Below are 27,654 nucleotides of genomic sequence, written 5' to 3'. Positions count from 1 at the left end.
GACGCACGCTTTACTAAGGTTGTGTGTAATGTTACGTGATTTACTGGCGCGTTCCTGTAAAACGGACGGGAACGCGCCTGGGGTCCCGACTGGAGGAACGGTTCGCTAAGAGACATGAGTGCCGGTAAGACTGGGAGGGCAACGGGTTTGCGTGACGGGGTGCGAAGGCTGTGGAAACAGTGCAACCAGACTGACAGGGTAGCCGTTGTAGCCTTTTTGGGGATTGCTTTGGCTGCAAATAGCGTGGCAGGGGCTGGGCTGGTGTACGTATGTGATAGTGTAAACTGCAGCTGAAATGTGCTGTCATTCTGCATAATGTAGTGTTGTTATGGAGACTGTACATTTTAAGGGTGACCTGTTTATTAGTTGTATTTGTTACAGTATGATACAATGTTGGCCTGTGTTTTACGTTTTTGACTTGCAAGTATTGCTACTTTTAGCAGTGGGTTCTGCAGAGCATGTAGTATTAGCGTGACTGGAGTGCTGTACAGTAAGTAAAAACGTTATTTCCTTGCCAATGCAATGGGTATGAATAGATCTTCTAGAGTATGATCATCAATACGGTATTAACAATGTGACTGAACGTTCTTGTGCTTTGTGTGTGTGTGTGTGCGTTTATAGTGAGAAGTGAAAGTTAAATTAACCCAGTTACTGTAGAGGGGAGGTCATGTGACAGTGTTAGCACTGGTTAACCAATTTCAGTGCTTCCTGTCATCTTGCTATTCTTGCACTTACAGTACACCAATGCAATAGTATACTGTAATTAATCAACAAGCTGTCCTGTTACCTTATTCGCCTATCAGGATATTGCTTCATTTTGAGTCGCAGAGTATTGCCAAAAGTATGAAAAACCACTAGGTAATGTATTTTATAAATTCTAGCAGTATGTGCATTGCAATTTGAAACTTGCCGTGATTCTGTTTGTCCATTTTACTGTAGTACCTGTTCAAGTTTTACAAAGGAAGTCTACAGCCTTTATTGCTATATTTACATAACGTCACAGTTGTCGTCAAAAGTATGACTGCAGCAGAATACTGTATGTTAACAAGATTATTATTACAGTAGTTTGTTCTGTGTGTTTTACTGAACATTCCCACAGTTCTAACCACAAGGCCACTCTGCCTCCCAGTTAAGAACATAAGAACATAAGAACATAAGAAAGTTTACAAACGAGAGGAGGCCATTCGGCCCATCTTGCTCGTTTGGTTGTTAGTAGCTTATTGATCCCAAAATCTCATCAAGCAGCTTCTTGAAGGATCCCAGGGTGTCAGCTTCAACAACATTACTGGGGAGTTGATTCCAGACCCTCACAATTCTCTGTGTAAAAAAGTGTCTCCTATTTTCTGTTCTGAATGCCCCTTTTTCTAAACTCCATTTGTGACCCCTGGTCCTTGTTTCTTTTTTCAGGCTGAAAAAGTCCCTTGGGTCGACACTGTCAATACCTTTTAGAATTTTGAATGCTTGAATTAGGTCGCCACGTAGTCTTCTTTGTTCAAGACTGAACAGATTCAATTTTTTTAGCCTGTCTGCATATGACATGCCTTTTAAGCCCGGAATAATTCTGGTCGCTCTTCTTTGCACTCTTTCTAGAGCAGCAATATCTTTTTTATAGCGAGGTGACCAGAACTGAACACAATATTCAAGATGAGGTCTTACTAGTGCATTGTACAGTTTTAACATTACTTCCCTTGATTTAAATTCAACACTTTTCACAATGTATCCGAGCATCTTGTTAGCCTTTTTTATAGCTTCCCCACATTGTCTAGATGAAGACATTTCTGAGTCAACAAAAACTCCTAGGTCTTTTTCATAGATTCCTTCTCCAATTTCAATATCTCCCATATGATATTTATAATGTACATTTTTATTTCCTGCGTGCAGTACCTTACACTTTTCTCTATTAAATGTCATTTGCCATGTGTCTGCCCAGTTCTGAATCTTGTCTAGATCATTTTGAATGACCTTTGCTGCTGCAACAGTGTTTGCCACTCCTCCTACTTTTGTGTCGTCTGCAAATTTAACAAGTTTGCTTACTATACCAGAATCTAAATCATTAATGTAGATTAGGAATAGCAGAGGACCTAATACTGATCCCTGTGGTACACCGCTGGTTACCACACTCCATTCTGAGGTTTTTCCTCTAATCAGTACTTTCTGTTTTCAACCACTCCCTAATCCATGTACATGTGTTTCCTTGAATCCCAACTGCGTTCAGTTTGAGAATTAATCTTTTGTGCGGGACTTTGTCAAAAGCTTTCTGGAAATCTAAATAAACCATGTCATATGCTTTGCAATTATCCATTATGGATGTTGCATCCTCAAAAAAATCAAGCAAGTTAGTTAGACACGATCTCCCTTTCCTAAAACCATGTTGACTGTCTCCCAGTACCCTGTTACCATATAGGTAATTTTCCATTTTGGATCTTATTATAGTTTCCATAAGTTTGCATATAATAGAAGTCAGGCTTACTGGTCTGTAGTTACCTGGTTCAGTTTTGTTTCCCTTTTTGTGGATCGGTATTACGTTTGCAATTTTCCAGTCTGTCGGTACCACCCCTGTGTCAAGAGACTGCTGCATGATCTTGGTTAGCGGTTTGTAAATTACTTCTTTCATTTCTTTGAGTACTACTGGGAGGATCTCATCCGGCCCAGGGGATTTGTTTATTTTAAGAGCTCCTAGTCCCTTTAACACTTCTGCCTCAGTTATGCTAAAGTTATTTAAAACTGGATAGGAACTGGATGACATGTGGGGCATGTTGTCAGTATCTTCCTTTGTAAAAACTTGTGAAAAGTAATCATTTAACATATTTGCTATTTTTTTTTCTTCCTCTACGATTTTGCCATTTGTATCTCTTAAACATTTAATCTCCTCTTTGAATGTTCTCTTGCTGTTGTAATATTGGAAAAACATTTTGGAATTGGTTTTAGCTCCCTTAGCAATGTTTATTTCTATTTCTCTCTTGGCCTTTCTAACTTCCTTTTTGACTTGCGTTTGCAGTTCTGTGTACTCTTTCTGCGTACTTTCTTTTTGGTCCTTTTTTAATGCTCTGTAAAGTGCCTTTTTTCGCTGAATATTTTTTTTAATTGATCTATTAAACCATTTTGGCAATTTAGTTTTACATTTAGATTTGTCTACTTTAGGGATATAATTGTTTTGCGCCTCTAGTACTACATTTTTGAAGAATAACCATCCTTCTTCTGTGGGTGTTTTCTCTATTTTACTCCAATCTACTTCTGTTAGTCTCTGTTTCATACCTTCATAGTTTGCTTTTCTAAAATTGTAAACCTTAGCTTTAGTCATTTCTTTTGGGGATTTAAAAAACACTTCAAATGAGACCATGTTGTGGTCTGAGTTTGCCAGTGGTTCTCTGACCTCTGTTTTAGTTATTCTATCTTCGTTATTTGAAAAGACTAAATCAAGGCATGCCTCCCCTCTAGTGGGTGCCTTGACAAATTGTGTTAGGAAGCAGTCATTTGTCATTTCCACCATTTCTATTTCATCCTTCGCGCTACCCACCGGGTTTTCCCATTTTATTTGGGGGAAGTTGAAATCCCCCATTAGTATGGCTTCTCCTTTGCTACACACATTTCTAATGTCATTGTATAACAGATTATTGTGCTCACCGTCTGAATCTGGCGGTCTATAGCATGCTCCTATTATTATGCCTTTTGAATTTTTGTCTGTTATTCTGACCCATATTGATTCGGTTTTATTTTCTTTGTCCAGGTTTAACACCTGGGCTTCAAGACTGTTTCTTATGTATAGCGCTACCCCTCCTCCTCTTCTGTCCTGCCTGTCTTTCCTATACAGTGTATACCCACAAATATTATATTCGTCCCCATCACTCTCAGATAACCACGTTTCAGTAACACCTATCACATCATAGTTACCTGTTAGTGCAGTAGCTTCAAGTTCTAGAATTTTGTTTCTGATACTTCTAGCATTTAGATAAATACATTTAATGGTTGTCTTACCTGAGTTGTTGTTCTTGTTTTGATGCGGTCTCCCTTCTGTTTTTTTGTTGATTTCTCCCCCCTTCCTTTCTAGTTTAAATGCTTCCGAACCTGCTCGAGGATCTTTCCGAGTTCCTCTTGCCCAGACTACAACTCTGAGTAAAGATGTGTGATTGACCTGTCAGGACTCCATGGTGATGAGTGATGACTCATTTCACTGTAGGTTAGGAGGGAAGTGGAGAGTGGATTTACAGCATTGGGTTTTTCAATGGATAGCATTCATTTTTACATTATATTCTGGTAATGTGTGAAAACTAGTAAAGCCCTTTAATTAACCTTACAAGCCGTTGCTTACCAGTGACATTAACAATTGTATTTTTCCTTTAACAAAAGGGTGCAAATTCTGCCATTACTACTGTTGGCAGTGTTATACACAATGGAGGTCCCACTATTGTTCTGCTAACCCGCAGTATGTTTTGTTTCTGTGTGTGAGTTTTACCAGTATTCTAATCCAGATCCAACCTCTCAACCTACTAATGAGTGACCACTCCCAGTCTAATACAGTCTGCAATGTGGTTTTTAATGACAGGCAGGAAGGTGGCAGCCCAAGTAGACTGCAGATTGCTCCTTGAGTCACCAGCAGGACTGTTTCCTGTCTTGTGAAAGAGAGACTGCTTACAAAATGGACAGGTTTCCAGAATCAAAGAATCTTCTATAACAATGCAAGCAGCCAATGGCCCTAGAGTAGCAACGCAGTGACAGAAAAATGGCAGCTACAAAGGGGTGGAATGGTGCCACAGTGGGGACAGTTCCTTATTGTGACGAACCACATTCTTGACTTTGCAGGTTAGGAAAAGCTGGCTCATCTCAAAAGAAAGAGCAGCTCCCGTTTTGATTAGGAGCTTCCTAGCTGGTCATGTGCTTCCTGTTTCTTAAACCAGTGCAACTCCTGAATCTGCAGTTTTCAAATCTGATCGTACCAGTTTTGGCTTGTTATCCACCCAATGGTCTTCTGCATTGCAGAATCTTTTTCATTGTATTATATTTTTTTGTGCAATATTTAATTGCTCATGTGATTGAACGTGGAGAAGTGACAAAGAGCAGAAGTCAAGGCTACTTCTGTATCATTTTTACCACCTTATTAACACTACTATATTAAAAACAGTAAATGAAATCAGCCGGTTTACGGTTATAGGGCGGACAGAATTGAGACTCTATAGATGCTGGTGGACCACAGGCAGTATAGAGGGAGACAAGGTCAGTAATTTATAGAATATTGTATGGAGCTATATGAATTGAACTGATATCCACTCCACTAGAGAGGGTTACTGGCCGCTTTGAAAATCAGCTTGTATTCTACATGACATCCTATACTGTATATTTTTCTGGTGACTGTATCACATCAATATCAGAATATACTATACTGTATAAAGCAATATAGAACTACTTTCTTTTATAATAAACTCATTATTGTTTATTAGTGTGGCCTGTCTTATTGTAGTACTAATGTTTTAAAAATCGTTTTATACTGCGCCTTCTACCTTAGTATGCCTTCCAGCATCTTGCAGTCTTGATATACCCCTGGTTGTTTTAACAGTTGGGGACAGACAGTGCAGATGCGGCTGGAAGGTGCAGTTAGGTAGATTAATAGGTGTCTACCTACCTATGGAGAGGACGAACAAGAAGGATAGACGTTACAGTACTAGCTGCACCCAGCTGTCCCAACAGTGGTCCATTAACCGTCAGCAGACTCCATGATCAGTGTCAGGTCTGTGATGATGGGCAAGAGACCACACAGAAGATCTCCATTTCCATGCTTCAGCAGATCCGGCTCTGGCCTGACTTGCAATTAAATCACAGAGGTGTGCTCTACAGTTTGAATGCTGTGCTTTTAAGTTGAACTGAAAATTCCAGGTCAGTTAAAAGCTGGGACCGACATGGATTTTTCATACAGTAAACTGAAATTCATAATTTAATCTCTGGAAATACCGATGGACCTAATTTTAAAGTGAGCTCAAATTTTGCTTTTTTTTTAAATAATAATGTTAAAACTATGTTATATTAACATTGTTATAAATCTAACAACAACTTAGTGGTTTTGTTTGTCACTTTCAGGAAAAAGGCGGCAATCTTAGTACCATCTTAAAAAATAAGTTCAAACTACAGTTGCTATATCTCTCCCGGTTTGAGCCCTTTGGAAAGAGACAGGTCTGGTGTTTACCCAGCCGTCGTGATCGTATTCACACTCCAGTCCTCTTATCTGTTTGCTGCCTGCTCACTGCACCTGCACCTTTCGGTCTCTGACATACAATGAAGCTCTCCTCTTCTCTAACAAAGCAAACATGCACTGCTACTGTAACCATCAAAGCCTCCCTGTCGAGAATATGTTTACAAAAAAATAATCAGGCTTGTACCGTGAAGCGAGCAGCCTAGCCTAGCGATGAGAGCAAAGAAAACAAGGGTCTCTTAGCAACAGGCAGAGAATGGAGTATAATGGAGATGAGAGTGCGTGTAGGGGACTTGAGTGGACAGAGAAACCCACAACCTGCATTTGTATCCAGAACTAGGGTAGAGGTCTGTATCCTTAACCGGCTACAGCATGGAGAAGGGCCATGACAGTGGGCTTCAGCGCTCCCTAACTCGGAGATTGAGGGCAAAAGGTAGGTAGAAAATGAAGTGTAATTGTATTTGCTGATTTTAGTTGTTGTTTTTTTTTATGTATTTCATTATTTGTTTCAGGTTGGTTTGCCAGGAATGGAAAGTTTTCTCATTTTTAATTTATTCCCAGTTTATGACAGTATTTTGTAAAGGTAATACATTTAAAAAGTAGCAACAAATTCTGAAGGTTCAATATTAACCACATTGTATAATTCACTGTTTAAAAATGATTTTTTTTTTTTTTAAAGCATTAGCAACACATGATGTACCACACTGGAGCTTTAGAAAGTTAACATTACTGGTACCCTGTTACTTCCAGTACTAAAGGTAAATCCAAGAGTTCCACAGCCTAACATCTATAGGACCCAGCAATGTTGAAGATGCAAGCCGAAACGTTTGTCTACTTGACGTGATTTCTTACAAGAACACTAAGATCTGGTACAGGTTATACAATACGCGGAATGCGTGTATATATATAATGTTATAATAACACTGTGTTTATTAAACTGATTCAAGCCTGATCCTGTTTTCAATTTCCTGGTATCGTGAAACAGGAGACATGGGTGAACAACATATCTAATGCGAGGTTATACCACTGCAGCCTTATCAAAGATGAGAAGACCACATATTTTAAAGGTGTGGAATAGCACACAGATTTTAAAACAGAGTACAAATTATAAAAGAAAGTTGGGAAAAAAAAACAAAACCCTGCTGTGTTTTGTTATTGGCAAGACTGGATGGAAATGGTGTTGTTCACTAGACTGTCAGTGGCTGCTTTCTTGTAAAGTTTGAATTTTTGTTTGTCATAAAAGGCGATAGCAAACAGATGCCTATATTCAGAGGAGCCTCTAACACGCGTATACCAACGGTGGGTGTAATAATAGTGGCATATTGTAACTTTAAATTGGCATTGGTAGTCATTAAATTTATTATTATTATTATTTACTTAGTTACTGCATTATTACAGATTAACCTCTGTTAATCTTCATCTTGTTTTACTAGACAGTAGTCAAGTGACTGAGATCACTACTACCTTGAATAGACAGCCATAATGTCTAATAGGCTACAGCTGTACAATGTAGTCCAGGTACTGCAGGTTTCCCTGTAACATATTGGTAATCATGATGGTAATACAGGTGTAACAGAACGCCCTTTCTATCATTTCTGGTAGTTGATACGCACAGAAATGATTGATATATATATATGGACACATTTCTTTATGTCTAAAGGCAATTTGCACAATTTTTTGTGAAAGGAAAATCAGATTAATGTTATGAAACTATCAAACTAGAAACAAACCGCTTCCTTTATGCAGTCAAAAATCCGATCATTAGAAGTTTTGAAACAAACAGCTGGATTTCCCCATTGTTAAACGTGACCCTCTGCCGCGGTATTTTAAATCCTCCAGGGTCTGTACACGACACAAAGCGCTGTAACGCACTCGCGTTGTTGTTACTTATATTATTAATACTGTATTGAGCAAACTGTAACCAGTTTTGCAAACAAATGTGGCGGTGTATACACGCCATGTTAAAAAATTAATGTTTTAAAAAAACACATGCTATGCGGAGGGGGTGTGGCCAAGTTCCAGCTTTAGTCGAACGGCGAGGTGAAGAAAGAACAGGACAGGTAGGGCGGGTTTTTCAGCGTTACAATGCTGGCACGGCGCAGTGTATGGGGTTGGGGAGGCAAGAGTTAGGAAGGTGGGTTGACTGCAGCAGGTGTGCCGTTGTTGGATAAAACGGAGCGAGAGAGCGACGGAGAGAACTGAGCCACGTCAGGTAAGAAACGGAGGTGAAAGGACTGCTTTCAACAGGTGTATGAGAGGCACTATTGCTGTTTGGAATTATGTAATGTAACCATTGCGCTTTTAATTGAACGGAGCAGGACATTATTTTACCATTAGCCACGCTGGTGTATTTACTTTTAACTGGTTGGTTTCGGTTGCTGTTCATAATCGTCTTCGTTATTAAACGTGTTGCTTTTGATAATAACACTGTGTTTATTAAACTGATTCAAGCCTGATCCTGTTTTCAATTTCCTGGTATCGTGAAACAGGAGACATGGGTGAACAACATATCTAATGCGAGGTTATACCACTGCAGCCTTATCAAAGATGAGAAGACCACATATTTTAAAGGTGTGGAATAGCATACAGATTTTAAAACAGAGTACAAATTATAAAAGAAAGTTGTTTTGGAATTGGGGAAAAAAAACAAAACCCTGCTGTGTTTTGTTATTGGCAAGACTGGATGGAAATGGTGTTGTTCACTAGACTGTCAGTGGCTGCTTTCTTGTAAAGTTTGAATTTTTGTTTGTCATAAAAGGCGATAGCAAACAGATGCCTATATTCAAAGGAGCCTCTAACACGCGTATACCAACGGTGGGTGTAATAATAGTGGCATATTGTAACTTTAAATTGGCATTGGTAGTCATTAAATTTATTATTATTATTATTTACTTAGTTACTGCATTATTACAGATTAACCTCTGTTAATCTTCATCTTGTTTTACTAGACAGTAGTCAAGTGACTGAGATCACTACTACCTTGAATAGACAGCCATAATGTCTAATAGGCTACAGCTGTACAATGTAGTCCAGGTACTGCAGGTTTCCCTGTAACATATTGGTAATCATGATGGTAATACAGGTGTAACAGAACGCCCTTTCTATCATTTCTGGTAGTTGATAGGCACAGAAATGATTGATGGTTACAAAAAACAGCGAAGGCCAATGACTGATGATGTATTGAATGAATGAGCCCATGCTAATTTATGATGCATAAGTTTCCACTTTCCAAAAGGCGCTGTATGAATGCAAAATATCTTCTGGAAGAGCCCAAGTACATGGTTCTAAACAAAGAGTTTATGCAGTAATAGTGAGGGACAATACTGTACCATTGTGTCTGCTATGGAATTCATGTATAGAATCTGTGCTAAATGGTAAACAGTAGCTTACTGTTCTGCATCTAGAGCAGCAGGAGTGTCAAACGTATGGCCCGCCCATTAGTTTCTAAAATGGCACTGATGTACTGTATCGTCCTGGAATTCTTAACTGCATGCAGTCTGCATTGAATTGCTTTGGAAGAAACTAACTAGGATTACAACAGATAGTGCACCGCATATGACTGGGCAAGAGTGGACTGGCTAGCAGAGTGCAGGAAAAAAATTAAAGAAGGAAATGCACAAGTACCAAGTTTCTCACACTGCATTGTGCATCAATTATGTGTTAAAGTTGCAGAATTAGAACAGGTAGTGAGCATTGTTATTAAAACTTTATATTTTGGAATATAAGTTAAATATTGAGACTTAACATTATATATATATATATATATATATATATATATATATATATACATATGATGTAACTTTTTTTTTTTTTGCCATGCTGCTCACCAAGTGAACAGTCTTAACTTTAAATGGCCCTTGCAGCCAGATGAGTTTGACACCCCTGATCTAGAGGCTTTATGAGTTGCACATTTGGTTTTATGCATGCTTTGCTGGTGAATAGACCCGTTGCTTTTTATTTTTGTATTGATTTCTTGCAGATGTGTTGCTTTTATTATTGCATGGGATTTTATGACTCTTGTTTTATAAAGGATTTTTTTTTTTATATATCAATATCACGAATCATGGTAGTGAAAGATGCTGGCCTGTTCTGATTATGAACAGATCCTACCCTTAAGGCACCAATCTGCAGTGGCTCAGATGGACTATTGGCAATGGAATACCAAAAAGTATTCCAGCATTCTTGAATGAAGAACAGTTTCCAATCTGTCGTCCCTGAAAAAAGGATCTGCCCATTTCTGCACTGCCAACCACTATACAAAGAATCTCAACAAACTCTGTGCTTCCTAGTTGCTGCTATTATATTTTCTGTGCTTAAAGTACTTAGTCAGTGTCCTTTCTAATCACAAGCCAGTTTGTTACAGGTTTCGTAGTTCATGACAATCCTAAAATCAGGGAAACGCAACTTTAGGCAAATATTGACTGGTAATGTTAACCTTTCAACCAAATGTGGCTTTTCACTGTAAGGTATGACTCCAAAAAAGAACGAGGCTTTTCATGAGATTTCGTTTTAAGGGTCAGTGTTGTTAATGAGTCTGTGTCCTTGTTCTTGGCTGATACTCTTGAATTGTTTCAAGCAGAGCCTGTCCCCTGTAATGGAGCGACAGAGCTGTCTCTGCAGTGCAATTAGTGTGACAGAGCAGTAATACTGGCTTTTCAGTCAGTTTACAATCAGGTTCAGGATAATCCTTCTACTGCTGGGCAGTTTTTACTCAATGCAAAATAGCGTGCTGTTAAGAGTCATTGAAATGCATAATCACATCCATATTTTCTAGAATGGTTTGAGATTGAACATCACAGTGTTTTGCAGCAGGTAAAAGTGCTGTTTTCTTTTTGTTTTATTTATGACAAGATAATATTTGCATCACACTCCAACACCCAGATAAGGCAGTTGGCGTTCTACCTTTGTGATGGGGCAAATAAAAATTTTTTTAAAAAATGTGTGGTTCTGGTTACACTGGAAAAATAATCAGGGTAGGTAGGTTGGTAAGTGGCAAGTGATAGTTTTACAGTACATTGTTAATAGGTACCACTGTTGTACTTCCATTAGTTACACTGTCAGCTAGCTTCAGTCTCCCACCATCTCCCCCTTTCTCCAGCTGGCTCAATCTCATTTTGAGGGTGCATCTTCATTAATGAACTTTCTGCCTGCCTTGTTTTATGCTTTAGATAGGTAGCTCTAAGGAGTGAAGCCACTGTGTCTAAAATATAGCAGCATCATTACTGCAACACTTATTGACTGTCAATAAATTATTTTCTACACTGTGAAAAATATTTGCCATAAAACATCTGTTGTAAATAAAGTAATTTTGTAGTAGAGAGGGAAAAAAGAAAGAAAATAGATGACAGTCTATTGAAATAACATCTGCAATAATTTTATTCTTGATAGAATGCAGAAAATAACTATAAACAGCTGTGGCAGTGAATTAACAAAGTTCTGAAACAGTTTTAGCTTTAAAACTCGTACATAAGTGTATTTTCTTTTGTGCATTTTCATACTGTAACATATTAAACTGCGTGAATATCACTTTGCATGTCAGGCTTAACATCAGGACCAGTTTTCTGTTCTGAACCCGTGATTATTAATATTATCATGGTACTTGTGTTTAGACACTAAACAGCTTTTGTTTAAAGAGTGCACCTTGTTTGTATTATACAAACATGATTTACAATGATGTATTTGCAAGTAACATTAATATCGCAAATATATGCAATATTTCAATTTTGACAAATGAAAAATTGCAGATTAACCGGGTCAAACTGAACGAGTATTCATATACAGTAAAACATTGCAAATCCAAAAGTCAATAAGTTCATGACCCCAGTGGTTTGCCAGCACAGTACTGGGCTCGCTGCCTGCCTGGCTGAATTATAGCATTCTGCAAAACACATCCTTTGCAGGTGGAAAAAATAGGGTCGGTCGGGTGACCAGAACCACACTTTTATTTTTTTATTTGGCCTCACCATGGTAAATTCATTATGGAATCCTCAGTTGACACACAAGGCTAGTGTGAGTTTCAAGTCATGGTATATTAAATATTCAAATAATGAAATATGGGTTAGCAAGTTTGTTACTGTATTTAAATAGGTTAGATACAATACATCTGAACAGCTACAATATCTAAAGTTTCTTTGTCATACATTTACTTGTTCCTGATGCTCGGACAGTGGCACTGGAACAGTTTTTAAAGTGGGGGTGCTGAAAGCCATTGAACAAAACTGTAACCCTTGTATATGATGGAAGCCATGGAAAGCCAGGGGGTGAGGCCGCACCCCTAGTTCCAGCACCCTTGTCCTCAGATAGTCTATAGCAGTCTGAGACCTTAGGATCCCTGCCAGGGTGGATGCTGTCTCTTGCAGTGGGTCTCAGGTTGTCTAATGGCTCTGTGTTGATGCCCATGTCTTTCAGATAAGGATATGCTGCTTCCTGAGCAGCAGGTTCAGAACCAGCCTTGTTACGGGACCCTGCAGCAGCAGCAGCAGAAGAAGAACACAGAAACCTGCATGGTAATGCTGACTCGACATCAGTGGTACTCAAGTCTGGACCTCGAGATCCAGTCCAGGTCTTTATTTCAAGCAGCTCCTAAATTAGTTCACTGCCTCTTAGCCGGTTCAATTCAATACAACCTGCTTGGAGTAAAAGCGCATGCACACACCGCCGTATGGGGACTTGAAACTGTATTGACAGCCCTCTAAATTGTTTGAAGGATTTTTTTCTTCAAAGCTGTGCAAGTGGTTACATGTAAGCAATCATTAAGTGTTTGTGCATAAATAGGAACTAGGATATTATTAGGAAGCACAGCAGCTTGTTTGCGTGTTGCATGAAGAGGATTAGAGAGGCTGGATGTTTAGGGGTTTGCTTATAGACCACAAGTAGCCTTCTAACATAAAATGCATTCTAGATCTCAGCACCATTCAACAAGTAAAACTTGGTGACAAAGTTGAACTAGAAATACATTTTCACTTGCTTTTTGCTAATTTGATGTTTCCGGGGTATATACTGAAGCAAGCGCAAGGCAAATTCTCAGCGGTCAAAACAGTAACCCTACTAAGAAGTAACTTGGTTGCAGATGGCAGCAGCTAAATTAATGTTCCGAGTAGTTTCTTGCTAGTTTTAATCTGTTTTGAAAATGATTCCGTTCTGAAAAATCTCCTTGGAACTTGCTTCATTTATCAGTTTCTTTAACAAATGGTGTTTTCTCCAACCCTGCACCATGTGAAGTATACATCTTACATTCCTTGATGCACCCTCCTCCTTTTTTCTACCTGTGTATCCTGACCCCATGTTCCCCTGTGTTCTCGTTGTTGCCAGGATGTGTGTGGGTACCAGAGGGTGCTATGGCGGGTCGTCCTGTGCCACCTCTTCACCCTGCTCACCGTCGGCCTCCCGCTCATCGTCTTCCACTGGAGGCCCAAGCTGGGCGTGCAAGCAAAGTGCCGTGCCTGCCCCCTGTACCAGGCAGACTGCATTATCATCCGGGTAAGAGCACCATGGTGGTGGGGGAGAACGTTCACTGCAGTCTGGAAGACTGAGATAAAATACAAAACTGAATGTGTATTAGTTGTTATCTCATTCTGGTACATGACGTGAGAGAGCTTGGAGTGTACCTGGGTCTCAGTACAGTATGTAGTAGCTGAACCAGGGAACCAGTTAAGACCGGTTCAATGTCCAATATCATGAAGTTCCGTTCTATGCCATGTCTATTTGTTTGTTGCGATTTATCTGTTAATTTGTGCCTCAGTTTAAGTATAGGTATCCAAATCATGACATCGTATATAGGTTGGCCCTTTTTATTATTAACAAATAGATATGTCTTATTTATTCAATTATTTTATCTCTGTGGGCTGCTGATTAAGTTTGAACCGCACGTGTTTTTATTGTGTTGCTTGTGCTTTGCAGTTGTCCTTTTATTGTTTTCCAGGACCCCCTTGTTAACGAGGCCTCTGTCTCCATGGGTAAATAAATGTTATAAGATGAGATACCCAACACACAAATTATTAGCTTATTAACAAAAGCGAACATTGAACACATGAGGGTTATTGGCTCCTAACTCCCATGCTGTTTCCTGCAGGACTGCTTTGGACAGGTGTTCGCTGTGGATGTGTTGACTGAAGAGATGGATGAAGGAAGGTGAGAGTTCACACGGCTTTACACAGCACTGTCTTAAACACCTGCCGTTTTTTACACTGTGTTAACATTGTTAAGTATCTTACTGGCAATTGGTTACTAGAAGTTGAGCAGTCTCATACTGGTCTGGTTCCCATGGTAACCTTTGTCATCTGCAGCCTGGAACAGTTGGAGTCTGAAGTAGATGATTGGCGGGACACGGTGCAGCTCCACAAAGAGGAGGTATGTGGTTTGGGGTGAGGAAGGGGGGGGGGGGACTTCAGGGAAGTTCAGAATCCGCTACCCCTTCATCGTTGCCTCTTCTCCTCTACAAGGAAATCCGAGGAATACCATCAACTGTGTTAGCGAGAAACCACTCGGAATAATAAGTGAACTGCTCATTCCTTCAGCAAAGTAGTTTCCCGCCATTTGTTACACGCAGTACCTAAACATTCATATTGAATGACATCAATCTCTTTATCTTCCTTTAGAAGCGGTTCCTGCGCTACTACGTGTTCAAGGGCCTGCGCTACATTTGGATGGCCAAAAAAGGAGCTTTCTGTAAAGTGAGGTGCGCCGACTCAGCCCTGCTATTCCTCTTGACCAGTTGCTCTCTTGTTTGCTTTGTTGTTTTTTTTAGAGCTGTAAATATAGTTAGGTCACTATGGACCCCTCAGGATCCCCTTGTAAATGTTGAGTCTTTCAGGGTTAGCCTTATAAAAGTCTACCACAGTATTTTTATAGTTTTCCTGCGATTATACTAACGATTTCCCATTGTTTTTCCTGGTGTGCCATGTTTATTAATATGCTCTTCCATCCCTTGCTGTTCTTTACAATGCTTACCTTTGCTTTTATTACACTTTGTAATCCTGGTCAATAAATGTGCCCGCTCTGACTCTGTGCCCTCTACAGCAAGCTGGATGAAAACTGGACCTGCGGGGATATCTACCGTCGCCGAACCGGGCTCAGCAGACAGGACCAGATAGCCAAGTGAGTGCTGGGAATGGGGCTTGCGCCAGCTTCTCCCATTCAGAAGTGTACACGACTTTAGATATTTCACTCTATTCAAGATAATTATGTTTTTTTTGTTTTGTTTAGTTTTTTTGCACAAGAAGTTATTCTTAGGAAGTGCAATGCTGCTTACTAACTGTGCAGTGAAGTGGAGTTTAATCACACTTTTGTACAGCATTATATTCTATGGTGTGGGAGCTTTACAGTGCTGTGGTAAAATCAGACCTTATTACTTAGCCTGACATCGCTAGATCAGGCCTGTGCTGACTGACTGCCTTCTGTCTTTCTGATCCAGACAGAAGGTTTATGGACCAAACCTGATCGACGTGCCAGTGAAATCCTGTCTCCGACTGTTCATTGATGAGGTACGGAGGGGGGGGGGGACATGTTCCCCCCCCCCAGTGTAAAGGTAACGTAACAACGACTACCAATGAAATTCTGATTTTCAGGACAGACAAAAGTCAACCAGTTGATATTTGATAAATATTGATTTCAATAAGTACAACTGCAATGGAGTACGAGTAAAGTAACTGGTCTTGCTCTGAGTTTACAATTAAAGCCATTGTGATGGCTAGCCCACTAGATGAATGACTTGCAGGGTTTTGAAGGAGAATGTATAGTGACATTTTGAATCTTGTACTGTAAATCCTTGCGTTTCAATTCAGATCTCTTAGCTGGAAAATGCAATGTCAAGGCTGGGAAACTCTCCCCATCCCCAGGGCTGGAGTTCAGATCTGTAAGCTGGGAAAATCTAAGCTGGAGTTCAGAACTTAGGGCTGGGGAATTCTCCCTCTCTAGGCTGGGGTTCAGATCTCAGGGCTGGGGAACTCTCCCTCTCTAGGCTGGGGTTCATATCTTAGGGCTGGGGAACTTTCCCTCTCCAGGCTGGGGTTCAGATCTCAGGGTTGGGGAATTCTCCTTCTCTAGGCTGGGGTTCAGATTTCTGAGCTAGGATGCCCCATCAAAACCAGATGTCCTGTCTGCTTTCTCCACAGGTGCTGAACCCATTCTACATTTTCCAGATTTTCAGTATCACCTTGTGGATGTTTGATAACTATTATTACTACGCTGTGTGCATCCTGTTTATTTCAGCCATCTCCATCGCTCTCTCCCTGTATGAGACCAGGAAGGTAACAATTTCTACTTACATATGTAAATATTAGGCAGTCATTAGTGATGTATTTAGACGAGTGCTCAATGTCTCCCACAGGTGATACACATGTCACACGAGTTTTACTTCAGTACAAAGAAAAGCGTATCCAATTTTGATATGACTTTAGTTTTTATATTCTCCATAGCTGACCATTAAACTAATAGGAAATACGTTTTTAAAAAATACCTTGCATCCAGCAGTTCCTTTTTAAATAACTTCACGAATAGAACTGCTTGGGTATTGATGTCTTTTTTTTTATTTTATTTTCTAACAGCAAAGTATCACTCTGAGAAACATGGCGCAGCTGAAAATCAGTGTAACAGTTTTGAGGTCGTCCGGGGGTGAGTTACTCTAATGCTATGCAGAGAATTAAACATGTTACTGGTATGATGGGGTTCTTCAACAGTGTTGTCATTGTGCCATTTCAATTTAGAAGTGCACTGAAATCTTGTCTAAAAGACTTCTCAATCTTTTAATACAGTTCAACACTGTCGCAGGCAAAGTAAGGCTGTGGTATGGCCCATAGCAGCCCCTCTATCCTTTCTACTCAACCCTTCTGTTTCATAGTTTGGAATAGCAATGGGTAACCCCATTGTTCCCTATGAACCTCTAGCATTGATTCATGTTGTAAGGGGCTGGGCTGGAACTGCTCTGAGCATCCCTGTAAGCATCCTTCCTTTCCAGTCTTCAGTCTTCTGACAGTTAGCCATGCCACCTTCCTCCCAGTCCCTCAGCTATAACCACTAGAGCCACCCTGTCCCTTTGTGATTGTGTGGGCTCAGAGCCTGTACTGTGTTTCCCAGTCCCAAGCCCGCTCTCTCTGTTTCAGTAATGGAGTCGGTGAGCTCCCTAGACCTGGTGCCTGGGGACTGCCTGCTGGTGCCCGCTGATGGGTTGCTCCTCCCCTGTGACACCGCCCTGCTGGCTGGAGAGTGCATGGTCAATGAGGGCATGCTGACAGGTAAAGATAAATGTGTTGCTCTGACATTTTCTACTGGCCAGCAACACTGGAAGTGTAGATTTTGTGTTTGTCTATCCATAGGAACTGGTAAAACAGCATATTTCCATGCAATTCCTTATTCTCATCCCTGCAGTGGTATTGGGTTCTGAGGTATTTTTTTGCAGTATTAAGGGGGTGTTTTGTGGCTGCTGTCTCACAGGAGAGAGTGTTCCAGTGATGAAGACCCCCTTACCCTCTGGCTCGCATGCTGCTGGCGTGCAGTACTCCCCCGAAGAACACAAGCGGCACACGCTGTTCTGTGGCACAGAGGTCATCCAGGCCCGATCCCTGGGCAATGACGGGGTCATCGCCGTGGTAACTCGGACAGGTAACGAGCAGGCGCGAGATGTGTAAAGTTAATTGGGAGAGCGATACTCAAGGAAGAAGAGTGACTTCCCTCTGATGGTCATACAGACGTGTGGGTCTGAAAACATTAAAATGTAGTCTCATAAGGATGAGTTTTTACATGTTTAATGAGGTTGTTGCCTTCTAAGCCATGTTTAAGATATCAGTTTGATGCACGTTCTTGTAAATGGAATCCATTCATGCAAGTATACGTCCAAGTTATCTTGACTTGTGAGTAAGTGGTTTAAATGGTTGGTCCATGACTGCAGTTTTTTCTGTCAAAGTATCAAACAGCTGTAAGTAGTGTTTATAAAGCCAGTCTAAGCACGAGCCTGTAAAACTCCTATAATTACACTCGCAGGCAGTCTGGAAGTTCAAGCATGTTTTTCTCATTTTCACAAAAGTGGGACTTGTCAAATATTTGCGCTGATGACTTCATTTGTTTACAGTTTAACAAAAACTCCATTTAGGAAAAATGTAAATTGTATGTTTTTTTTTTTTTATATATAGTCCACCCCCTGTATATCATCACAGTAATGACTAAAGAACTAAATTCTAATGCGTCTGGAATATATTTATAGGTCTTACTGTTTTTTCATGTCTTGTATGAATATTTTTCAGGTTTTTATACAGCAAAAGGAGACCTGATCAGCTCCATCCTGTACCCCAAACCCATCAGGTTCAAATTCTATCGAGACTCCATGAAGTTTGTTGGATTTCTCGGTATCCTAGGTACCGTAACTCACTCTTGAATCAATCTGCTGGAAATCAGTTTATTAGCAACGTCAAGCATATGTTTGCTGACTTTGAGTAACCAAGCCGAAATGTTTCAAATTGTTCTTTTCTTTCTTGTCTGAATTTCAGCTGGGATTGGCACTATTTACAGCCTTGTGACCCTGTACAGGAATAAGGTAACAGCATTTATTTTTTATTTTCTAATTGTATTATGAAATATATTTGCGCTGCTTGACTGGTCTGGCCCTAAAGCTGCAGCCCCTCTTTCCTGTGTCCCCAGTCTCCGTGGAACAGTATAATTATCCATGCGCTGGACCTGATCACCATCGTGGTGCCCCCAGCTCTGCCTGCTGCCATGACTGCGGGCACCATCTACTCGCAGAACCGGCTGAAGAAGCACGGGGTGTTCTGTATCAGCCCGCCACGCATCAACGTCTGTGGCAAGATCAAACTCTTCTGCTTCGATAAGGTGAGCCGCGAATGATCTTGAAACTCGCACTAGTCCTGCACCCAATCCTGGGGTTCAGAACTCCTCTGGGTTTGTAGTTATTTATTTGGCAAGCGCCTTTTATCCAATACGACTTACAGGTAATGCAGGGCAGTACAGGGTTACAATGCAAGATTAATATTTAAATGCAGTATAGTTTACAGTAAGTGCAGTAATACGAATAGAATACAATATGAAATGGGATGCAACAAATTAGGATAACAAGTTATATCTACAGTGTCATTGTAGTGCAGTAATACAGTAGCTGAGGATCCGGTAACGTGGTGCTTAGGTCAGGCAAGTCCAGTGCAGAGTAGGAGGGGTAGATCAAGAGACCTTTAAGTGCTTCTGGACAGGTGGGTGTTGAGGAGGCTGTGGAAGGCATGCAAGAGATGGAGCAGTCCATAGTTCTCCGGTAGCTGGTTCCACTACAGAGGGACTAGGGAAGAGAAGGAGCAAGCACTGGAGGATGGAGAATTCATGCAGCTATTAGGAATGAACAAAATATTCCTTGCTGCTGATCATTTAAATGATATACTTAACTGAGTGTAGCAGAAACACAGCACTGGGAGCAGTTTTAAGCCGTGAATCTGTACTAAAAATGCCCTTTCTAGTCTTTTTTTTTATTTTATACTTTGGTCCGGGCACAGCTGTTCATGTTTTAAGCACTTCACAGGGTTATGATATTGAAGTTTCTACATCTGCTGTCTGCATGCATTTCCTTCCGGTTGGGTTTATAGGTCAGTTTTGATTAGCGAGAGCATACTGTACTGGAAAATCTTCATTGCTGTGCCTCATACGTTAAAAATACTTTTACCTACAGTGGCCCAAACACGTCCTGTACCAGTGCTAGTTATTCAACCAAGCTTCTATACAGTTTGGCATGGAGTGAAGCAGCTTGATTGTCAGTTGCGGGGATAGTATTCCAAACTCTGTAGGCAGCTGGAGTGCTGTTTGCAGGCTGTGTTGACTGTCCCTCTCCGTCTCTCAGACAGGCACGCTGACGGAGGAGGGGCTGGACGTGTGGGGGGTGGTCCCGGGGACGGGGGAGGGGTTTGAGGCGCTACTCCCCGAGCCCAGGAAGCTCCCCCAGTCCCCGGTGCTGAGCGTGCTGGCATGCTGCCACTCCATCACCCTGCTGAATGAGCGGCTCATCGGAGACCCGCTCGACCTCAAGATGATCCACTCCACTGGCTGGGTGAGAAACCTACCTCTGTCTCTGTGGCTTTGTCTATCTGTCAGTACATCCACAAGCCAGTCAAACTGTATCCCGCTTCCCTGCTAGTGCTGTGCAGTGAGACTGTATGTGCTCTCTTGCACCCTCTACAGGTGCTCGAGGAACCTGACGGAGAGGAAGCAGTGGCCAGAGCTGAGCAGGAGTTTGGAATGAAGGTGGTGGGTGTGATGAGACCCCCTGTAGTGGAGCAACAACCCTGTGGCATTGTGAGTACCGGACCACAAAGAATACTTCACTGTGTGTTCCCTGCGTATCTTGCATATTGCAATGTATAATATCCTCCCCCTGCTTCCACATGATGTCTGTTTCTTCCTCTCCCAGAGCCTGGAGGAGCCCCTGGGGATTGTGAGGCGCTTCCCCTTCTCCTCCAGCCTGCAGAGAATGAGTGTGCTCGTAAAGAGGCCAGCGGGGGGTGCTGTGGAGGCCTACCTCAAGGGGGCGCCAGAGATGGTGGCCAGCCTCTGCAAGAAAGACACAGGTAAGCACTATAGTGAGTGCTTCTGTAACCCTAGAGTCCTGGAAAGGGTGTCCACAGCAACATTGGTAAAATAGTCAAGAAATGGCTTTGACCTTTTCTGATTTGATTATTCCATCTCAAGATCTGGTTATTTGTAAATGTGTTTATTTCACAGGTAGGCCACGTTGACAGTAATGTATGTGTACTGGGCTTCTATTAGATGCATGCTTACTGTTGGCAACCGCAGTTCAAACTGTGTGATTTATAGGAATATAGGCTGTTAAAAAAAAAAAAAAAAAAAAAAAAAAAAAAAAGCTTTCCAGCAACGTGATGTGTTATTTGCATTGCTTTACTCTGTCTTCCCTCAGTTCCTGCTAATTTCACAGCCACGCTGAAGGAGTTTACTGGAGATGGCTTTCGGGTTCTAGGACTGGCCTATAAGACTGTGAAAACTCAAAGCAGCTTCAAGGAGCTACAAGAGCTAGAGAGGTATGAGTTACTGTGACAGATATGCCAAGCAAAAGCTGAAATTCCTATTTGCCAAACAGTTTTCCTTTAGGACGTGTTTATTAAACAAAAAGTTTTTTTATAAAGGTAATCCACAATGTCCTGGATCTAATATCGTGGGGGGCTGGTTCTGTGCTCCTGTGAATGAAGGGCGTCTCTGCTTGTGCCTGTCCCCAGGGAGAGAGTGGAGAGTGGGATGGTGTTCCTGGGATTCCTGGTGATGAGGAACCTGCTGAAACCAGAGACCAGACCTGTGATCGCCATGCTGCGAAATGCCAACATCCGCACAGTCATGGTGACGGGTAGGAACGTACTGCCTTCCAGGAGACGAGAGTTCTGGCTAGTCAGTGATCAGCTCCTCACAAGAGGAAACAAATGCACTGACGAAGGCACTCGCCAAAGCGTTCCCCCCCCCCCTCTCCGGTTCATAGGACTTCTTGCTAGCTCTGTATAAAACCGTTTATTAGGTGTAACTGTCTTTGCTTAATGGGTGAGATCAAGGTTATTGGAAAATCAATTAATTTCACCAAACTAGCAATAAACAACTTGGGGTCGCTTTCTGGCCACGGAGCAAATTGAAAGTAGAGGTAAATACAATTTATAAACAGGGGCGTTGCTTCTCCTCCTCCAGCTCGGATAAACGTGTTTCTGTGCTCCCTGCCTTGCAGGAGACAACATCCTGACTGCAGTCAACGTGGCCCGCAACTGTGGCATGGTGGGCCCCAGGGAGAGGCTCATCTTCGTCCACGGCTCACCTCCCTCCCGCCGCAGTCCAGCCACCCTCAAGTTCCTGCTGGCAGAGTCAGGAGCTGGGGAACAGGACAGCACAGAGATCATCACACAGGTACCCTCCGCCCTGCCTCTTGAAATCAGACCTACATTGGATACAGTGCCATTCTCACCGCCAGCCCTTTTATTATGCATTTGAAGACATTTTCTTCACTTTGTACAACACCACAGAGCTGCAGCCTGCAGCAATACACACCTACTGGTCAATCATTCTGCTTTTCAGCACAGCCAAAGCCTCTTTCTAGTTAGAGCACCTCTAAACACATCCTGTTTCCTACACAGAGATCACTGGGGAGATAACACAGGCTAATAAATTAGGTGGGTTAACAAGAGTGTTCTAATTTCTAATCCTTAAAGGCATACACATTTTTTAAAAGTGAATATCATGCTCTATCCACCCACCCCCCTCTCTCTCTCCTCTGTGTCCCCCCCAGGGCCTGTATCAGCAGGGCAGTCGCTTCCTGGACCAGGGGCCCTATCACCTTGCCCTCAACGGGAAGTCTTTTGCTGCGGTGTGTGAGCATTTCCCAGACATCCTGCCTCAGGTGAGCTGCTTCACTGCTTACTGGAAACTCTAGGATTGAACGTGTACGCATTGCAAATGTCAGCCTCAAATCAGAAGCCCCCCATCAGTATTTTATAAATCACTGCAATGTTTATCTGTTCTTGTTTTTAACACAAAGTTTGGAAGAGCTGAAAGATGAGGCCTCTGGGAGCCATTAATATATAAACCTGTCTGTACATCGGCTGTGATTCGTATGATATTGTAGGGTTGTAGATTGCAGTGTTCAAGCCATCTTCCCCCCTCCTGTCTCGTTGCAGATCCTGCTCAAGGGAACGATCTTTGCACGGATGGCTCCTGATCAGAAGACTCAGCTGGTGCAGGGGTTGCAGGAAATCAAGTGAGTGCCTTAGTGATGAAGCCGATGAATGTGGGGCTGTTTGTGTGCGTGTATGTGTGTGTGTGTCTCTCAGATGATTGCCTCTCCTTGCAGTGATGGAGCCTATGACTGTGGTGTTCTGTGTCTGTCTTGTCTGTCTCACCATTACCTGTCCTTGTAGTTACTGCGTGGGGATGTGCGGGGACGGAGCTAACGACTGCGGGGCTCTGAAAGCAGCGGACGCTGGGATTTCCTTATCCGAGGCTGAGGCCTCCGTCGCCTCCCCCTTCACCTCCAAGATTGACAACATCGAGTGCGTGCCGCTCATCATCCGGTGAGTAGCCCTGCCTTTCACTGCCATGCTGGTCGTAGCCATTCCTATGACACTAGACACATGGTATTCTTGTGAGCTCTAGTTGGTGATACTAAAAGAGAATTGAGTTATGAAGATTTATCAACATAGGATCAGAGGATGGACAGACTTGCACTGATCAGTCCCTTTATAAACAAAACTTTAACAATCTTCCCCCAAGCGATTCTGGAGGTTTGCATTTGTGTGTTTTTATGAAAATGCTGCATTCTGCATTCCGCTATTTTGCAGTTTCAGGAGATTATATTGCTGTGCCGTCAGTGTGCTTGTATTTCCCTCTGTATTGGAGTGCTGTGTGGTTCATTCTCTGCCTGTCTCTTCAGGGAAGGCCGCTGCTCCCTCGTCACCTCGTTCGGACTCTTCAAGTACATGGCCATGTACAGCCTCATCCAGTTTGTCTCTGTGCTCATCCTGTATTCTGTGAGTATCTGCAATGCGTAGGCTGTACTACTTCAATTGAATTAAGAAATGCACTAAACTTTGGGCTTGTCTATTCAAGCTTAGAAGCAAAGGGTGGATTTTAAGATTAAATGTATTAAAATAAAAAATATATTTATTGTATTTGTGATTAGTTGTTCAAGTATTGTCCACCGGGGGGAGTACTCTCCTTAAGTAAATTCTTTGAAAATGTGCTTTCAATACAACTGCATATCCAGAGGAATAAATGTCATTGCTTTTAAAAGATTAATTTGTTTTAAATAGCTAGCTAACTGGTGTTCGGATATGGAGTCATCAAAATTAGACTTATTAAATTGAGGTGATATGATAGTAATTGGAAATGAATCCAAATCATTTTTAGTTACTGTTTGTATAGCAGTAGAAGTTTCTATTCTGTGAACACTTTCTTTCCTTTCTGTTATTTAAGAACATGTGAATGTCACTTCTATTGAATTATGATTAGACCACTGCAGTAGCGTCTCTCGTTCTGGCTGTTTATATCACTGTGTCTGTCCCAGCTGAACACGAACCTGGGTGACCTGCAGTTCCTGTACTTTGACCTGGTCATCACCACCTCCGTGGCCATCCTGATGGGCAAAACTGGCCCTGCCAAGGAGCTGTGTGCCCAGCGGCCCCAAGGCAGCCTCATTAACATCTCTGTGCTGGGGAGTCTGCTGCTGCAGACCTGCCTGTCTGTCATCATCCAGATCAGCACCCTCTTCATCACCCAGACCCAGGACTGGTGAGGATCCTTACCCACCTGCTGAGCCCAATACAGCTCCCCTGTACATTTGCACTGCCCATGTAGGCACATTAACCTGCTGATCCTAATACAGCTGTCCTGTTTTGTGGCTATAACTCTTGAAGGGAATGTCGAATGAAGTTTATAACAGCCTTGGTTTCGTAAACAGTACTCCAGACAAGTAAGAGATGTTCAGAGCTGTTTCTGTGAAGCATGTGTTATGCAGGCGCTCAGCGCCTGGCCTGTATTGGTGTCTGTGATGATCAGACATCATAATGGATAGACGGAGGGTGTTCTTCTAAATGCTTTTCTGTCCCTTTGCTCCTGTAGGTTCGTTCCTCTGAACTCTACAGTTATGTTTCCTGAAAACCTGCCTAACTACGAGAACACTGGCATTTTCTGTGTGACAGGGTTCCAGTACCTGATAGTCGCCATTGTCCTATCCAAGGGGTACCCCTTCCGTAAACCCCTCTACACCAATGGTAAGAGTTCCCTTAGAATTTAAACAAGACTCCACTTGTTTCCACCTTTGTGCTGTGATTGGACAGTGCTGTACAGTGTCCAACAACCTCTCTCCCTCTCTGTGATTGGACAGTGCTGTACCTGGTAGTGCTGTGTCTGCTCTCTGCTGTTATGGGCTGGCTCACTCTCTATCCGGTGGGGTTCATGAGGAATGTGCTGCGCCTCAAACTGTTCCCGCAGATGAACTTCAAGCTGTTGCTGCTGGCGCTGTCTGGACTAAACTTCATCAGTGCTCTCCTGCTTGAGGTCAGTGTGAGATCTGATAGCCACACCTCACACTTTATATATGCTTTACAAACCTGTTGCCACTGCCAGTTAATAGTCAGTTCATTATCACATCCAGTCCACACACCCCCCTTTGTCTGTATCTATAACTATATCGTATTGATTTTTTTAATGTTGCCCAGCACTAAAAGGCTGTTCATGGTTTTAGTCCTTTCTGTTTAGGTGTTACTTATTAATTACTCAATAATGATCTCTTGTTACTGGTAGATATTCCAGTCGCTGCCTTCGCTCTTACGTTATTGAAAACCTGATCCTGACGTGATCTTGTTGTGTCAAGTGCATTTCTAAATCTTCCCCGCTATTTTGATGCCTTGCTTTCTCTTCCCACTCAGACTGCCATAGACCATGGCATGCTGAAATGCCTGCGGCGGCTTTGTGGAGAAAGACAGTCCAAGAAGATCCACAAGCAGCTGGAAGCGTCTCTCAGTCAACAGCCCTCGTGGCCTCCTCTGGACCAAGTCATCCAGGCCAAGCCATGCACTGCCATTGACTGCAGTTAGCCAGCCCGGCTCGGCTCCCCTGCCAGATTCACTAACGACACTTTGCATTCCGTTCAACTGGCAGCTTTCTCACAGAGGAGAATTAACAATGGACCCAAATGAAAAGGGGGCATCGAATCCATGCTGTTTCCTGTTGCTCGAAACGCCAGCTTCATTTGGCTGATCGCTGGACAGCTTATTCACTGGGAAGTTGTGACAGGCCACCATCAATTTCCTCTGTGAAGCATAGCAGTAAACATGGTTGCAATGCTACTGGCTAGGAACTTGAGCAAAAAGCACCTGCACAGAGCTACTGAAACCCAGTAACAAGTGCAAAGAGCCACCACTAAGCAGCCCTTGCCCAAAGCCTTTAAAACCTGAAGCCAGCATAGCCAAAACCATAACATAGCCAGTATTACACTGCTTTTAAAAGAACAGTATTGCCGACGAGGGCACTTTAAAACCTGGATCTTCAATTGTATTGTGTAAACTTGCATAGTAAAGATCTCACGAAGGAGCAGTGTAGTACTTTGATATCGGTTTGACAGTTTTTTTTTTTGTTTTTTTTTTTTGTTTTTTTTTTTAGATGCTGTCAGGACATGCAATAATATCTTACAAGAAACAATCATTTTACTGAACAACTGTGTACAGTACAAGATTTTGTAATACAGTTGTAACCTCTTGTATCCATATATTAATATAGTCTGCTTGAATCGTGTTACAACAATTTGCTGGTAAAGTGAAGTGGACCTCTTTGGAATAAAGTATTTTTGAAATCGTGTTTTTAGGAGCTGTTCGGTTCCAGCTTTAAGGACTGACCCAAAATATTGCTCCAGTTTTGGGAAGTGGTACATGGTTTAATTTTTCTTTAATATAAAATAACAATAAACATATATATTAATAGCAGTAGTGTAATTTTAAATTGCTAGCTTCTTATAATGCCAATGCTCTTAATGTTGCCTGGTGCTGAAGTGGAACCAGTTTGATGTAGCACTTCCTTTCCCCGTTCACTTCCTGTACTGTGATGCACATGAGAAACCGTGGCTTTGGTGGGACCATAAAACTGTAACACAAAACAGGAAGGTGGGGGGGGAGAAAACAAAATGATGCCTTAAAATGTAAGTTTTTCTGGCCGAAAGGAGTATGATAGAAACAATAAAGGCAGCAAAACGGTGTGCTGATAATGTCGTGCTCGAAGAGGGAGAGGTACACTAATGTTAAAATCTTGGTTTTTAGTATTACCCCTTTAGCTGGGAAGTTTAAATGCCTCCTGTTCTTCCCGGTATTCCTGTGGCAGGCAGTCATAGTATGTGGGTAAACTGGTACAGTCACAGCAATCCCTCAGTTTAAGAGGAACCCCTTTTCTACTTGCAGCCTATTCCTACGAATGTAAACACTTTATTTTTATAGCATAAATACAGTAGGTAGGTATTTATCCTTATGAAAGCACAGTATTTTTGCACTGTTTTCCCATGGTTACACTATTCCTTTACCATAGTTTACCTGGTTTGCCATGTTAAAATGCTTTACCATACCCTGATAATCTTTACCATGTTCTCCTTTTGGTTTATTACACTGTGCTGTGCTTTTACTGTGATAAACTTGTAGATGGGTAATTGACATGAAATTACGTACGAATACAATATTTTCTTAATACCGCTTGATAGTAAAAATGTTTGTTTTATGTTTGATCTACTGTTATCCTTGTGATTTTGTTATTTTATTCATTAATATATTTTATTAATGTATTGGAAATCTATGTATGATGTGTGAACCTGTCCAGTGTGGGGAAATGAGATCCCAGATGTGGTAAATATGAATCCCCTTCTTAAATTATTCGGGTTGTCTCAAGTTTTATTTATTTATTTATGGATTGATTTTACAATAAAAATAAATAAATAAATAAATGATTCTTCATTTGGCCAAAAA

General features: G+C 41.7%; 1 protein-coding gene across 3 annotated transcripts; it reads left to right on the top strand.

The window, feature by feature from the left end:
- On the top strand, window positions 1-27,643 carry LOC121329118 (polyamine-transporting ATPase 13A2-like). 3 transcript variants are annotated; one of them, XM_041274480.1, is made up of 30 exons: window positions 1-124; window positions 6,516-6,614; window positions 12,590-12,687; window positions 13,493-13,660; window positions 14,253-14,311; window positions 14,467-14,530; window positions 14,779-14,858; window positions 15,200-15,277; window positions 15,594-15,663; window positions 16,294-16,428; window positions 16,726-16,792; window positions 17,281-17,412; window positions 17,612-17,779; window positions 18,418-18,528; window positions 18,661-18,707; window positions 18,812-19,000; window positions 20,010-20,216; window positions 20,348-20,461; window positions 20,577-20,733; window positions 21,081-21,201; window positions 21,397-21,521; window positions 21,888-22,063; window positions 22,443-22,553; window positions 22,831-22,910; window positions 23,071-23,223; window positions 23,583-23,679; window positions 24,216-24,439; window positions 24,770-24,921; window positions 25,035-25,207; window positions 25,579-27,643. In XM_041274480.1, exons 2-30 carry the CDS (start codon window positions 6,554-6,556, stop codon window positions 25,744-25,746), a joined length of 3,585 nt encoding a protein of 1,194 aa, XP_041130414.1. In that variant the 5' UTR covers window positions 1-124; window positions 6,516-6,553; the 3' UTR covers window positions 25,747-27,643. The 3 variants fall into 3 exon arrangements, with proteins under 3 accessions (XP_041130414.1, XP_041130415.1, XP_041130417.1); XM_041274481.1 differs by lacking the exon at window positions 6,516-6,614; XM_041274483.1 differs by lacking the exons at window positions 1-124; window positions 6,516-6,614 and adding an exon at window positions 8,243-8,393.
- Window positions 27,644-27,654: the final 11 nt, after the last annotated feature.

This window comes from Polyodon spathula, chromosome 16, assembly GCF_017654505.1.
Source record: "Polyodon spathula isolate WHYD16114869_AA chromosome 16, ASM1765450v1, whole genome shotgun sequence".
Taxonomy (NCBI): domain Eukaryota; kingdom Metazoa; phylum Chordata; class Actinopteri; order Acipenseriformes; family Polyodontidae; genus Polyodon; species Polyodon spathula.
Note: the sequence above shows the minus strand (reverse complement) of the source record. Positions and strands in the feature narration are given on the sequence as shown.